Source organism: Myripristis murdjan, chromosome 14 (genome assembly GCF_902150065.1).
Source record: "Myripristis murdjan chromosome 14, fMyrMur1.1, whole genome shotgun sequence".
Lineage (NCBI taxonomy): Eukaryota > Metazoa > Chordata > Actinopteri > Holocentriformes > Holocentridae > Myripristis > Myripristis murdjan.
The window spans coordinates 16,464,658-16,479,521 of record NC_043993.1 but is presented as its reverse complement, the minus strand read 5'-3'; the positions used below and the strand labels follow the sequence as shown (position 1 = coordinate 16,479,521).

The window sequence follows — 14,864 nt, the reverse complement described above, 5'->3', positions numbered from 1 at the left end:
AATCAGTCAAAAAAAAAAAAAAAAAAGAAAATGTGTGTTATTTGGTGTAGGATGCTCTGTTTTTCTTTTTTTTGTTGTTTGTTTGTTTGTTTTGTTTTGTTTTGTTTTTTACCCTGTATGACTTTTAACAGCGGAATGAATTCTTTCTGTTACTATATTGGTGGTCCACTAATTCTACCATAGACAAATAACAAAATTAAGCTGTTAGGAGAATTTATTTGTGTCAAAATGTTTTCTGTGGTGCTTGCATTTGATTTTTTTTTTTGTTTGTCATGAAGTTAATAATTGACGTGATGGTCTTGTAGTTTCTCCCTCCCATTTCCTGAACATCATTGCCCCCGTTTGAAATAAAGGTTCAGTTTTTGCAAGATCCTCAATTTCTCAGTTCCTCAGTTTCAACATGGGGTTTTCCGTTCACTGGAGTTGGTTTGCTGTACTTTTCTATCTCTCATTTATGGGTAAGTTTTTACTTTTCACTACAGATAAAGGATATTTATAGGTGCTCTTATTTATATTTATGTTTATATGATACATATATAATCTGTTATCTGTATAATGTATACATAATCTGTACTGTATTTATGGCAGTTGGATCAGAATGAGTTTTATGTAAGATATTTTGATATTTGAGTGATTATTTTTCCTGCTTATCTGTTTTTGTTTTTTTTTTTGTTTTTGTTGGGGAGGGGGGGGGGGGGGGGGGGGTTGTTTCCTTTTTATATAAGTTACAATTTCATGCAATGCAATTGGGTTAAATCTAATAATTTCATTTTTAGTTGTTGTTTGATTTAATTAATTACATTTTGAAGGCAGTTCATGAGTGGGAAAAATTACACCACACTTTTTTGTATCCATTCAGAATTTATGTTTGTTTTCTGGAGTGTTTCAACTAGACATTTTAAAAAGTTACCATCAAGACTTAACGGCCAGCATCTTTTAATTGTATTGAGAAACTGAATAAGTTTGAGAGAGAAATCTATTGCAGCCAGCAGAGACGCATCACTAATGCTTTTGAGTTAACAAATCACACATTTGTTTTTAGGTTTGCTGAGGCTTAGCATTTCTTAGCTGTCTTGTATGACATGTAAAATGCTTTCTTGATCTTAAATGTTGCTCCTTGGACATAGGGTGCTTTCCAGATGAATGAATTTTGTTTTTAACGAAGGCAATGAAAGGAACAAAAATGCGCTATAGCTCCATATCCCTATAACAAAGACCTGCTATTTTGTTCAAGGAGATGGCGTACGGTGTAACTGCACAGAGCATGGTATGCAAATTGAGGAGGTCATTACACTCTGACCAAGAATCTGAAGGCTGGCAGCATGCTGATCTATCACTGTCCTGAGGGGTACTACCCATATCCCGCTTTGGCACATGTGTGCCAGCTCAATAGCAAGTGGAAGTCAGTGCCAAAACAACTGCCAAGAGGACCTCAGACATGCAGGTGTAAGTGCCACCCTGCCCTGATATGAAAATGATGATGTCATCCAACGTGTCACAGTGAGCATTAATAACTTAAACCTTTTGTTTTGTTTTGCAGTGGTTGAATGCCCTGACCCTAATGTTTTGGAGTTTGGAGATGTTTTCCCTCCTCTGGAGAAGTACTATGTCAACAATGAGACAACATATGAGTGCTACTCTGGATACACACTGCGTGGTTCGTCCTCACGGGTCTGCCTACCAAATGGGAAGTGGAGTGGTCCCACTCCCATATGTAGCCATGACAGTAAGTCCTTTCCACCAGGTTATATGTCTCACTCTCAGGTTTGTTGTAGCTCCCCATTTGTCATACCAAAACTACCACGTTACTTATTTATTTCTTCTATTTCATCACAGCATCAGATCATTGTGCCGATCCAGGAATTCCACCTGGAGGCACAAGGACTGGAAACATATTTGGCATAGGTGACAAAGTGGTATATGGCTGTAATGACAAGATGTTTCTGGTGGGGTCAAGTAAGCGAGTGTGTCAAGAAAATGGCCAGTGGACTGGAACAGAACCTACGTGCTACTGTAAGACAACATATACCCTGATGACACTCCATTTTATTTTACCAAAGCTAAGAAATAAAAGCAGTATTCCTTATTCATAAGCATGACACCTGCAGATGTGGTGCTGTAAATTTTGTATGTGTGACATGAACTTAGTGCTCAATTAAAACAGATTTTTGTGTCATTATGGCTGCATCTCAACAGTATTTTTATGTTTAGTATGCTACCTCGTTTATCATCATTGGCATTATCATTTTGTAATTGTCATCAGCATTAGTATAATATAACAACAAAAGCTTGTCAGCTTAGTAATTTTTTTTTTGTTTTGTTTTTTTTTGTTTTTGCTTTGTTAAAGAGAACATAGGGGGGTTTCCTTCCCCACCACTGTTTTGGTTTTTAGTCTCTCCATTTACATTTTTTAACATTTTGTTAAAAAACAACATTTTTACATTTTCACATCTTCTGCGTGTACCTTTTGCTTGTTGCAGACAGATATACCTATGACACACCACTGGAGGTCTCGGAGGCCTTTGGCAGCTCAATAAAACAAAGCCTAACTGACTTAGAGTCCACTGGTGAGTTTTGTTTTTGTTTTTATCTGATAACTACTATTAGTAGTGTAGGTTAATAGTGAAGGACATAAAGCTTTGTTAAAATATGACAGTTTTGAATACATATTTCATTTGTTCTACTTTTAAGGATGGCTGTGTCAGTTGGTCAGTCTGTCCATCAATATGTCCATCTGTTCAACACTTTACTCCGAGGCAACATAACTCAAAATCTGTTCAGTGGATTACGATGGAGTTTGGTGCGCTAATTCATGTTCCTCAAAATACAAACCCTGTCATTTTTTGTGATCCCAGACCCTTCCTTTAGTGCCACCAGCAAACCAAAATGTCAACTTTGCACACACAATATCACAGAATCTAATTTGTGGATTGTCTTGACATTTGATCAGTGCATTCCTACAACCAAAAGAACGATCCCTCTCGATTGTGGTGACCTTATGAGCTTTCCTGTAGTGCCACCCATTTGACTTGGAAACAACTTATGTCTAAATGTAGGGGCCAGATTGCCAAGTAATTTGCTAAGCGTACTCATGCTTCCCAGGGAATGAATGCTACCGATTTTTGTGTTACCATGACCTTTCCTCTGGTGCCATTGAGTATGTCTCAAACTTGTACATTTACATAGTACATTTAAACATTTTAATGACATGAAATTGTTTGGCAATAGCTTACCACTGACACACTCAAAAGCTTAGATAAAAAAAAAAAAAAAAAATCTTTTTCATGTAGGGCAAAATTATAATATTTGCCCATGATTTTTCAGATGACATCCAAGAAGGGAGAATAATCAAGATCACAAAAAATGGGACACTCAACCTCTATATTGCCATGGATGTTTCTGAGAGTATCGAAAAGGAACAATTTGACAGTGCAAAAAGCGCTGTTAAACAACTTATCACAAAGGTAAGAAACATTCATGCTTTTTCAGTAATTTGAAAACAGGATAAATGAGTTGGAGTCAGTGACCCAAAGCCAACCTGTAAGCCAATGTTTTTATCTCAAAATTTATAACGTTAAAAAGTTTTTTGCAGCAAAAGGGAGACGGCCTAATCAGGTTTTCACTTTTTAATATGTTGATTATGCAAGAGGTCAGTGGCCAAAGTAATGAGATTAGAAATATGCATTAGTTAACGTTTGAGATTTTTTTTTTTTACTAATTGTTGGCTCTGGTCAAAGAATGCACATGAGGCAGGAGAAGAGAATCAGTGTTGAATGCTGGCACCATATTTGCTGACTTAATAAAACATGATAGAAAACCAGTTGTTATTAAGACTAGCCTGGACATTTAGTCAATTACAGTTTCCTCTATATAATAAGGACACAGTGACATGTGGGAGGCTGCGTTGGCCTTGACACAGCAGTTCACGGGAAGCCAAAATTCTTTATGAGTCACATAGAGATATTTGTCCTGATACCTGTGGACCAGCTGCAGAAGAATACATTTTCCTTGCATGCTTTAACATCGAAAAAGATCTTTTGATATATGAGCTAATCACCAGTTAAATCGGTTAAAATGCCAGAGAAAAGTTTATAGTCAGCTGTTAATTTTGATGGCTCTACTGAGAAATAGCTCATTCTACATGGTTGTCTTAATACTTTGCCCTCTGGCAGTACACTAATTAATTTACTTTAAGGTGTGTCACCAAAAAGCCATGCATTTTTGGAAAGGGTTACCTCATGGAAATTTGGTTCAACCCACTATTTTCTCCGCCATTGAATAGGAGCTATCAGTAGTAATCACACCCCAAAGGATATGGGTTACTACGGCCTTCCTGTGCCTTGGGTCAGAAGGCTGCTATCATGTATTTCTATCATCAGTGTGACTTAACCAGTCAAACAGGACTCTGGAGCCAGATGTACGATGGACGTAGTACAAAGACCGACCAAGTTAGTCATGTCAGAGGGAGGCTGGGGTGATGGATGGGTCAATCCCATGGATTTTCCCTCAAGGAACCCAAGTTTAAGTCCATGTTAAGCAAGAGCAGTGTTTGTTTTTAGCTGGTTAGTGATGTTTGTGAATGTTACGTTACATTTCCTAACATTTACCATGACCTGTTTGCTAATATTAACTAAGAGGCTAATGAAAGGTAACAAAAGTGGCTGAAGCTAACATTTAATTGATTATAGGAATAGCTGATAACAGCCTTTTGATCAGTGTTGTGCATGAACGAGTTCAAAAGAACGCGTTCATTGAACACGTTCATTTTTTTAAGAACGTTGACCTGAACGCAACGTATTTGTAAATAAAGAACTTGAACGTGAACTCGTTCAGATTATGTGAGAGTCAGCGCCAATGTTTAGGTCCAATTATTGTGGAATTTCCCTTCTCGTTTTTAACACGGAATATTGCGGAATTTGACGTAATTTGAATGAAATGCTGTTTTTGTGTGGAATATGAACATATGTCTGTGGAAAATTACATGGACGGAAGCAAATCTGGGTGGCACAACCCCTCCAGTCGTTTCACCTGCACCACCAAGAAAAAAAATTACAACTGCACCGGCACCATGCGAGTCCAAAGAACAAAGGAAATTTCCAGGCTACAACAGCGCACTGACATAGAGGGCTCTAGTTTCCCGGCGCAGCGCGGGGTGGCACAGTGAGGCGAACCCCGCGCAGAGCTAGTTTCGACCGGCGAAGCGACAGAGGCGGACAGTTTCCAAGTTTCGCAGGCGGACTTGCGCCGAGATGGGAGTGGCGGCGTAGCGGGGGGAGGTGTCGACAGATTCGGCTTGGCGCAGTGACAGTTTCGTGCCAAAAGGCTTCGCTGAGGTGCGCCAAAAGCTCGCCATCTGAAACCACGTCTACTTTCAGCGCAAGGCGGAGCGGAGCCGGCGCAGTGGAAGTTTGGCTGGCTGGCGCACATCACCAAAACCTCACAATCAGCACAAACGGTGCCAATCTCCTTTGATCTGACATCAGCTGTGACGGGACAGTTGATATGGAGATATATCTATGTGCTGATTGTGATTGTAGCATTGAATAGTGTTTTTTTCGGTATTTATTGCATCGTTCATGTGCCTGACATTCTGGAAGCCTGCCTGTGAGGTTTTGGTGACGTGTCCGCACAGCTCGCTGGTCTCCGCTCCGCGCCTGTCTCCTGAGCTCCGCTCCGCCTGCGGCAATAGACCTCCATGTCAGCTGTGTAAACTTTCATTACGCCTTCGCGCAGCGCATTTTAAAGGCAAGGACAGGGGCTCATTTGATTGGTTAAATGTGAATCGGCTGTGTCAAACCCACTCCATGCCTTCTCTCCTCCCCTCCGCCGGTAGGAGGGATGGTGGAGTACTTGCGCCACCGAGAACGGTGTGCCAAACTTGGAAAATCCGCCTGGCCACACCCAGTTGGCGAAGCGCATCTGCGCTACGCCCCCGCCTCGCCTGGTCTGCGAAACTAGAGCCCAGATTGTGTAACAACACGAAGAGCTACCACTCCGCTCTATTTTCACTGGCTAACAGCGGCACACTGTCTTAGCTTGTCTATTCAGAGAAGAGGTATCACTTCGGCTTATTTTTCAATCTATGTTATCACATGCATACTACTGCTCATTCATTGGTAGCTGAATTGTTAGGTCTGTTTGATAAGTAATTTACATTTTTAAAACAAATAATTTAACATTGTTCAATCATTAATAACATATCATTTTCACCTTTTACTGCTATAACAATGTAATTGTTAAATAAATAAATAAATAAATAAATAATAATAAATAATAATTGTTACCTCAATTAATTTAAGGTAATTTCTATTTCATTTGTGTGCATTTTAGTCATAAACATTAAAAACACACTCTTTTTGGTAGTAAAGTAAAATAAGAGTAAAGGGTAAAAAACTGAATTCCCAAAAATTAAAACAGAAAAAACGGAATTTCCCAAAATTAAAATGGAAAAAACGGAATTTGGGAAAAAATAAAACGGAATTTGGGGAAAAAAAAAAAAAAAAAAACGGATTTTATAGGGCCCTACATTGATTCCGACAGCAAAAATCGAACCTTTCTGTGCAAATCATGTCCACCTGCGCTGAAAAAACACTTTCAGCGCAGGTGGACATGTCAACTTCAAATTTGAAAAGGCATTTGGAGTTGAAGCATCCATCCAGTGTGAGGAAAATATCTACAAGTCCTTGACAATCCCAAAAAGTCATCAGGAATGGGCAAGAACACACCCTGCCAGCCCCAAACGACCAAGTCACACTCCCTGCAGCCTTTAGGGGTATGATTTCTCAGCAACAGGTAGACAAATTAATAATGGACTACATTGTTTGAGATTTACAGATTCTACAATTCCACTAGGACAATATATAATTGTAAACAGTGAACAGTTTTAGGTGGTGATGGATGTCATAGTTTTCCTTTGAAAAACAAGGTCAGTCTTTCATTCTCACTTTTCACCTAAAAAACTGAAATGAATTGAACTTTGAACTAGTTCAAAATTGAAATGGTGAACTATGAATGTGAACTATTCATTTTTATACTGTGTGAACTGAACTTTGAACTAGTTCATGAGAACTATGAACTTGCACAACACTGCTTTTGATCTACTAGAAGATGCAGTAGGGACCTGCAAGCCCATACTTGTAGGGGTGATTACTTATGACTAATAACGTCCATTCGATGGTGTGATAACAGAAGAAGCAGGTGGTTTCCTGCCCATTTATCCACAGTGTACAAATACCAACTGGTTTTCAGCCCAGAAGCACAATATTTTGTGTAAAATGTTACAGCAGACTCACGGTTTTTACAAGTTCATTTGCCTTTATAAAGTTGTGTGGGCAGTTCATGCCGTACAGAGTATAAACAATACATATCATCCACCTTGTGTTTAACTAACAAACTATGCTGTATCACTTCACAGATTTCCTCTTTTGCAGTCAGTCCGAACTATCATATCATATTTTTCTCCTCTGAAATAACTCCAATTGCCAACATAATTGATTTTTTTGGTGAGAACAAACCAACACTTGAGTCTATCTTGGAAGCTTTGGACAAACAAAAACAGGGTGAGTCACATAGTTCAAAGTATTCAAGTACTGCAGTACTGTTTCCACAAACTGTGAGCACAACTTGTGTGTGTGTGCGTGCGTGCGTGCGTGCGTGCGTGCGTACCTGCATGTGTTTGTTTTGCCCAACAGATGGGATTAGTGCTGGCACAGATCTGAACCAAGCCTTCAAGAACATTTGGAGCAAATGGCAATTATAAAGCAACAAACTAGAGAGAAGTTTGAGGAGCATCATCATGTCATCATACTTTTTACAGACGGTAATTGGATTATTATTGTGTAGTTAATGCAATTAGTAATAGTATATTAGTAACAAGCTGCAGCTTGCCCACTAATTAGTACATTAGTATATTTAATGAATTCTGTCTTTTCTGTCAGAGTGGTGAGATTTAAATAAAATTAAAAATTTAAATATACTTTTTTTTTTTTTTTTTATATATATATATTTTTTAATTTTGATGTGGCCCCAAACCTCAGCTGTACATTAATAATGAATTAATAACTAATAATTAATGGGTGCAAAATATCTGAAGTATTTATATTTTATCGCAAATGTTGAATTTAGACACTTAGACAAAACTATAGTCTCCTATTTTGTTTCCTGTCATTGTTATTTTCTTTCATTGCAGGTGGTTATAATATGGGTGGTTCACCTAAACCTACAGTAGCACAAATAAAGAACATGGTATACATGAACCCCACGAGTCAATCTGAGACACCTGTGAGAGACGAATTCCTTGGTGAGAATAACAGTTTTATTTTTAGGTGCATTACTTAGGAGATCAGCAGTGAGGTTCGTGGGAATTTTTGTTTTGAATAGCATTTATATCATGTCTTGACAAGACATTGAATGAGAGACTGTTATTCATTGAGGGTTTTGCAGTGTGTAGATAACTTGTAATTATCCTATGTTTCATTTTGGCAACTGCCCTGCATTTCAGATATTTACATATTTGCCATCGGAGCTGAGATCTATGATGAAGACCTGCAGCCCCTTACAGCAGGGACTGGTGGTGAACACTACTTCAGGCTTAAGAATATTGATAATTTACAGGAAACCTTTGATGAAATCATTGGTAAGTATCCTGTGACAGTGAAAGGTGGAAGAGAGTGCTGTCTTTGGTTTCCTCAGATTTATTTGTGTCATGATGAGATCATCAGTATACCTCAGTATCTCGGTATATTTGTGTTATGAAAGTATTTTTTATTGTTTGATCATGGAAAAGCTATGCACTATGCTATGCTCTTGCTTCGCCAAATACGAGACATGACACTTGTTTTGGGCCATATTCAACATGACGCCTCAATATACAACTCCCAGATCTTGAGCTAAGTGTTGATTAAGAAGAATTGAGTGCCATAGGCCTACTAAAATCTGATTGCATCCCCCTGCTTTCAGATCTGAAAGTCAGACATTAACCCACTTCACTCTACGGGAATCTGATGACCTTGCTTTCCCTCCTGAAAAAGAGCCAGACTTTGCAATCCAGGGGGTGCAGTCACACTGGTTGCGTTAAATTTTTGGCATTCAGGTCATTTTTTAGGCACAATAACACAACTATTACATTCTCAGTTCCCCACTTGTTAGCATTAAAACTTGCCTGTAACAGTTAACACACTCACCCAACGTCCGGTCAAAAAAAAAAAAAAAAAAAGTGATTCGTAAATTAGACATGGTGCATAAATATCCTACCATTCACATTGGGGTCTTCCTCTGTAAACAGCTACAGTGCTAGTTTAAAGGTGGAAGCCACAAATCCTTACATTAGGAAATCTAATATGGGTCATTTACTGCTGGCCCAAACCAAAACTACTTTTCAGAAAAAATTTCTTGTTACAATAAAGCATTTCTTATGATATACACTATGGAAAAAGGATGTATATTGGGCAAAATGCCATAAATTAGAGTGATTTATCTTAGTTATTGGTATCAAAGTGCATTACAGATGTTAAAGTGTTTTGTTGCATTGCATTTCGCGCATCTGGATCACAGGAAGATTGTCTGTGTCTGTTGTGCTAATGTGGATACTAATGAAGTTAAAAATGAAAATGAAATCCAAACATTACCAAAGGCATTTAAGGGTCTCACCAAAGCATTCATTTCCATTTTGCAATTCAACAGACAGGGTGGGCGAAGGTTGCAAGATCATACTCTGACTAAAGAGCATGATCTCCCTTTTGGTAGTGGTGGGTCAGTAAAGTATCCCAAATGGAGAGGGAAGACACTATGTGTGGTATTTCATAGAGGCATCATATTTCTAGTTCCATTAAGAGATAATGGAGTATGAGCCATGAGAAACAACAAACTGGAAGGTGTGTTAGGGTCTGTGGCCGGCAGCTCTGTGCTGCTGAACTCTGGAGGAGTCCTATGATAAATCTTTATGATAAAAAAAAAAACAAAAAAAAAAAAACATTTTTTTTAAGTCTCATTTGATGTCCACTTTCTGGGAGTTGTATTCCAGCAGGTTTAGAGTCATAAAAGTGCTATGTGTAGCATTTTAACATCAGTAACTCATGACACATTAATACAATAGCTATAAACTGAGAAAACTTAGTAAACGTCAGGCCAGATTTTGTGGCAGATCTGCTGGATTGGTTTTTCTGGTATCAAAACAGGGCTGCTGTTCTTCCAGTACAAACATACCTAAAGTTTTATGGCACACAGTGGAAAGAGTGAGAGACAGAAAATCTGTTCAGTTCAGTGGATCCTTTTCAGTAAAGGAGAAACCTCTGACCAAGGAAGCAAATGCTGCTTTTACCATTAAAACATGTGATAGAAGTTACCAATCAGTTCTCACAATGGTCTCTATTGCTGTGGCTACACCAAAATCATGAAAAGCATGTGTGTATTAAATATACTGTACACTCACAATATAAAATTGAATGTGTTTTGTTGTAATGATGGGCGGGAGGGAGGGAGGGAGGGAGGGAGGGATGGAGATAAGTCATTTCCATAATTATAATTATTTTTGTTTTTGTTTTTTTCATGCAGATGAAGAAGAGGTCAAGGGTTTATGTGGCCTTCACAGGACGTACGACAATCTGAACAGCAGAGTAAAAGAACGGCAAAAGTATCCATGGGTGGCGACTATTAGAATCCACGGAGACAGGGCAAGTGGACAGGAACTGCAGAGGCTGAGATTCTGAAGTCTTTAGTGAAGTTTGCACTTTGGCGTGCAGGTGGTTACAGAGCTAACCTACAGAGCAGGAACAAGCAGGGCAGATAACAAAGACCAAGGCTCTGTTTCCATCTGTCCTGAACATCCGCCCTGGGTGATCGAATCATAACCAGACAGAGCTAAATACAGATGTAAACAGCACCCAGTGCGTCCTCAATGTGTCTTGAGATCCAAGATCCAGACGCTTTTCCAATAGAGACAGGCCCATCAGCTGAACTTCTCAAGTGTTATCAGCGCAACATGAAGACGTGTCCAGAACTGAACTGTAGCCCAAGTTAAATACTGTTAGCATGTATTAACATAAATTTACATTATCAGTGTGGCTCTGGCACAGCATCTGAACTTGACTAGGACTATGGGAGAGCAGGAAGTACACAGAGAGTAGAGAAAATAACCCACAAAAGACTAAGATAACCACATAGAATCTGAGGACTGTGAGGTGACTATTATTGGTATTCCCCTCCCTCCGACTCATAAAAACAGAAAACAATCAGGACTTCAAATGTAGGATTAGAGGCAGTTTTAACCCTAACCTGATAATTACCAACCACCAGTTTATGTTGTGTTTGTCAGGTTAGTCTTACTGTCATTTGTAATGTCTTTTGTTTTGTAAACATGGAAACAGCAAATTGTTCACAGGGTTATGTAAAGTATTTGTAATATAATTGCTAAAATACATTCTTTATGAAATTAGCGATATAAAGTCTAAGGACATTGATTTTGAATTCATTTCAGGAGCGGAAATGCCTTGGCTCTCTGGTAACCCCCAAGTTCATCTTGACTGCTGCTCACTGCTTCACATTTGAGACTTTACCCAAAGACATCAAGATTGACTTTGATGATGGACGTGGTAGGTAGTAATATTATAATTTCTCATGTGAAACTTGTGTTTGTTTTTTTTTAATCTTTAGTTTTATTTAACAAAAACTAACACATCAGTTTCACTCAATTTCTTAAGAAAATCAGTTAAATTTGTTATTTTTTTTATACTGAATATTGAGTAAATATTTTATTTTGAGTTTTGTTTCATTTATTTTGTTTGAAAAAGTGCAAGCAAATTCAGAACAAATCCATGGCTCGAGTGACAAATCTCCCCCCTACTGTGCCTACTGTTACTTCTGCTAATAATAAAGGTGCGCTGTGGCTCATTGGAAATTAAAAGGTAACCAGTTCAAGGGGGATAAAATTGGGGTGACACTGTATAATCAGGTCCTATTGCAGTATTGGGTAAACAACCTTTTTCAGGCTTGCAACTATTAAGCGCCTCATAAGAAAAAAAGCAGAATTCAATAGAACTCTGAAAAAATAGACATGATAATTACTTTGAGTAACATAATATTCTTGTTCTCCTATGTCATGAAACATCCAGGGGGTCCCAACCCCCAGGCTGAGAACCACTGGTCTAATCAAGAGGAAATGAAAGTTAATATTAATGGACTCATGGAAGCTGACATGGTTCATTTGTTTGCAGTAAAGTGCAGAACAGGTTATCTCAGGGACTTAAATCATGTAATCAACTGGGAATGATCTATGACTGGCTCATGTTGTTGCTTTCCATCATGTCCCCTGACAGAAAGAAAAGTCAAACATTTGAAATTACACCCCAACTACAATATTACTGGTAAAAAGGATAAGGGAGTGGCTGAATTCTATGACTATGATGTGGCCCTCATTGAACTGAAGGAATACGTCAAAGTTTCCACAAACATCAGGTGAGCACACACACGCTGTAACTTGGAAGTTGAACAGTTTGAGCAAGTCCTGTACACACTCGCACAAACCTTTTTAAGCTGCTGGAGTATTTACTAGGTTTATGCAAATTTAAGATACACAAATATTCCATGCTGAAAGTGGTTTACTAGTCACATTCTTTGAAAAATCTTTTCCAGACCGATTTGCATACCTTGCACCAAGGAGACCAGTGGGGCTCTGAAACTCGTCGGTGATATCAAATGCAAAGATCAAGGTGAGTAAGCGACTGAGACACTGTAACATCATGACATGTGGAACATTTCATAAATCACAACAACCTCATATCCTAATGTGAACATTTCTCCAATTGTAATGGACTTGCAGTTGGATTGAAATCCCTGTATTTCTTCTGATGAGCACTTTTGTGTTGTCTAAATGCAGAGCAGCTCCTGATTAAAGAACATCTCGAAAGACTCAATTTCCTGACGAAGTCAGGGAACAAAGTAGGAGAAAAAGATGCCTATGCTAAACTTGGTGCTAATGTGAGTTTCTCTATATATTTCTTTCTATATGTGATATCTCTTACACATAAATGCACCTTTTGGTTACCTTATGACAGATTTATAACTAAAGGAATACGCCAATGTTTTTGGCAAAATACCAATTTATCCAGATTTAGTCAAAATGTTTGATAGGATTTTCACCTCTGTACGTCCAGAGGTTCAGTTCCTATGGGTAGCATTTCATGTTAGCTTAGAATGAAGACTTAAAGTCAATGGGAGTCATTAGCCTGGCTCCGTCAAAGTGAAAAAATAAACCTTACAGCAACTCTGAAGCTGGTTTATGTACACAGTGTATCGTATATTGAAAATATTCTGGGTAAGTCCTAAAAAGAGTATTTTGCCCAAAATGTCGGAGTATTTCTTTAAATAATCAGACACTAAATACACATTTCTACTATCGTTCCTCTTTCCAACTCTCCAATATAGAGGGGGGAGTGTATCTCTCATGCCTTACATGCAAAAGGCGTAACGACAACTGATGTAACAGAAGTTGTGACCGATAACTTCCTGTGCACCGGTGGTCGGAGTCCTTACAGAGATCACGCGGCGTGCCCAGGTCTGTTCCTTCTATGTAATGCTTATATCATGTGTAAAGTGTAAGGTGCATTGTCCACCATTTATCGAGCAAGTTATTTGCTCAAATTTTTTTCTTGTTTGTGTTTTTTTTGTTTTGTTTTGTTTTTTTACTTTCAATGCACAGTGTAAAAGTGGGCGTGTTGTGATTAAATATCGGTGAAGATTACAGTTCAAGCTGCACTTTAGCCATAAAAATTCAAGCAACAGTGGAACGGTTAATTTATTGAGACCCACCATTTGTGTGTGTAACCATGTGTGTGTGTATCTGTTGGAACAGGTGACTCAGGTGGTGCTGTGTTCAAGGACTATCAGCAGCGCACAGTCCAGGTAAGGAACTGTTGGTTGCATTACAATCTAAAGCTGAAGAGCATTATTCCAAAATGAGATGAAAAAATTATCCCTTTCCTAAATAAAATGATTTCTGCCATGAAAGTGAAAGTACAATAAGAGTGGCTATTAAAGCATGGTGTGATCTTTGGTTACAAAATAGTCGTGTGTTTTTGAATTACTAACAAATGAGCGCCAACTGGTGGCTAATATTTTGACATGACACCCTTCAAAATAATCACACCGATGCTGGTTCAACTGAAACTGACGATGTTACTATTTGTTAAGGTGACTTTGGTAAGTAACCAGACATGTCTTGTATAGATTGGCCTGGTCAGCTGGGGAACCAGGGATTACGGACCCAACGAGTGCCCGTCTGGCGATATGATTGAGTCAGACGGCCTCTCCAGAGATTTCCACATCAATCTTTTCCGAATGGTCCCTTTTCTGAAAGCTGTCCTCGGAGATGACACTCAGGATGATTACGCACCGCTTGAGTTTTTGGAGGAGTAGATACAGTCACTGTGATTTGTGGTGCTGTTTCATTTTTTTAAATTTTTTTTTTTTTTTTTTTGCTTTGTGTATTATCTTCACCACCTTTTGAGCCACGGTGGTGTTACTCAGCTGACTGAAGCACAGTTGGTTGAATTCTTTATCAGCAATTGCACACTGTTTGAATTATGAAGGCATGATATAAAATGTGAATAAATGTGCATTTCCCTGTGTCATGTTCCTTAAACATAGGCCTTAATCTTAATACAAATGGAAGCACCAACACACTTCTAAACACATTACAAAAACAGAAAAAAAATGCTTTGACAGCCTGAGACATTTCAGAGATCAAATCCAGGTAACTAAGCAACAAGCAGACTTCTTGTGAATGAGGACAGTCGAGGCCACATCTCTCATATGACTCGGCACGACTGAAAAATGAAAAAGGCCTGGCGAGACAATCTCCCCATCAGCTG

The 14,864-nt window shown here is 38.6% G+C and overlaps 1 protein-coding gene across 1 annotated transcript; it reads left to right on the top strand.

Moving 5' to 3' along the window:
* The first annotated feature begins 400 nt into the window (after nt 1-400).
* LOC115371511 (complement factor B-like) lies at nt 401-14,409 on the top strand. Its single transcript, XM_030068927.1, is given in 20 exon segments — nt 401-458; nt 1,235-1,276; nt 1,279-1,446; nt 1,541-1,726; nt 1,837-2,013; nt 2,481-2,567; nt 3,325-3,464; nt 7,415-7,599; nt 7,725-7,819; nt 8,189-8,299; nt 8,501-8,635; nt 10,552-10,670; nt 11,028-11,030; nt 11,474-11,585; nt 12,312-12,450; nt 12,628-12,704; nt 12,872-12,972; nt 13,420-13,549; nt 13,847-13,896; nt 14,221-14,409. Coding segments are annotated over 20 exon segments (2,304 nt in total).
* Nucleotides 14,410-14,864: the final 455 nt, after the last annotated feature.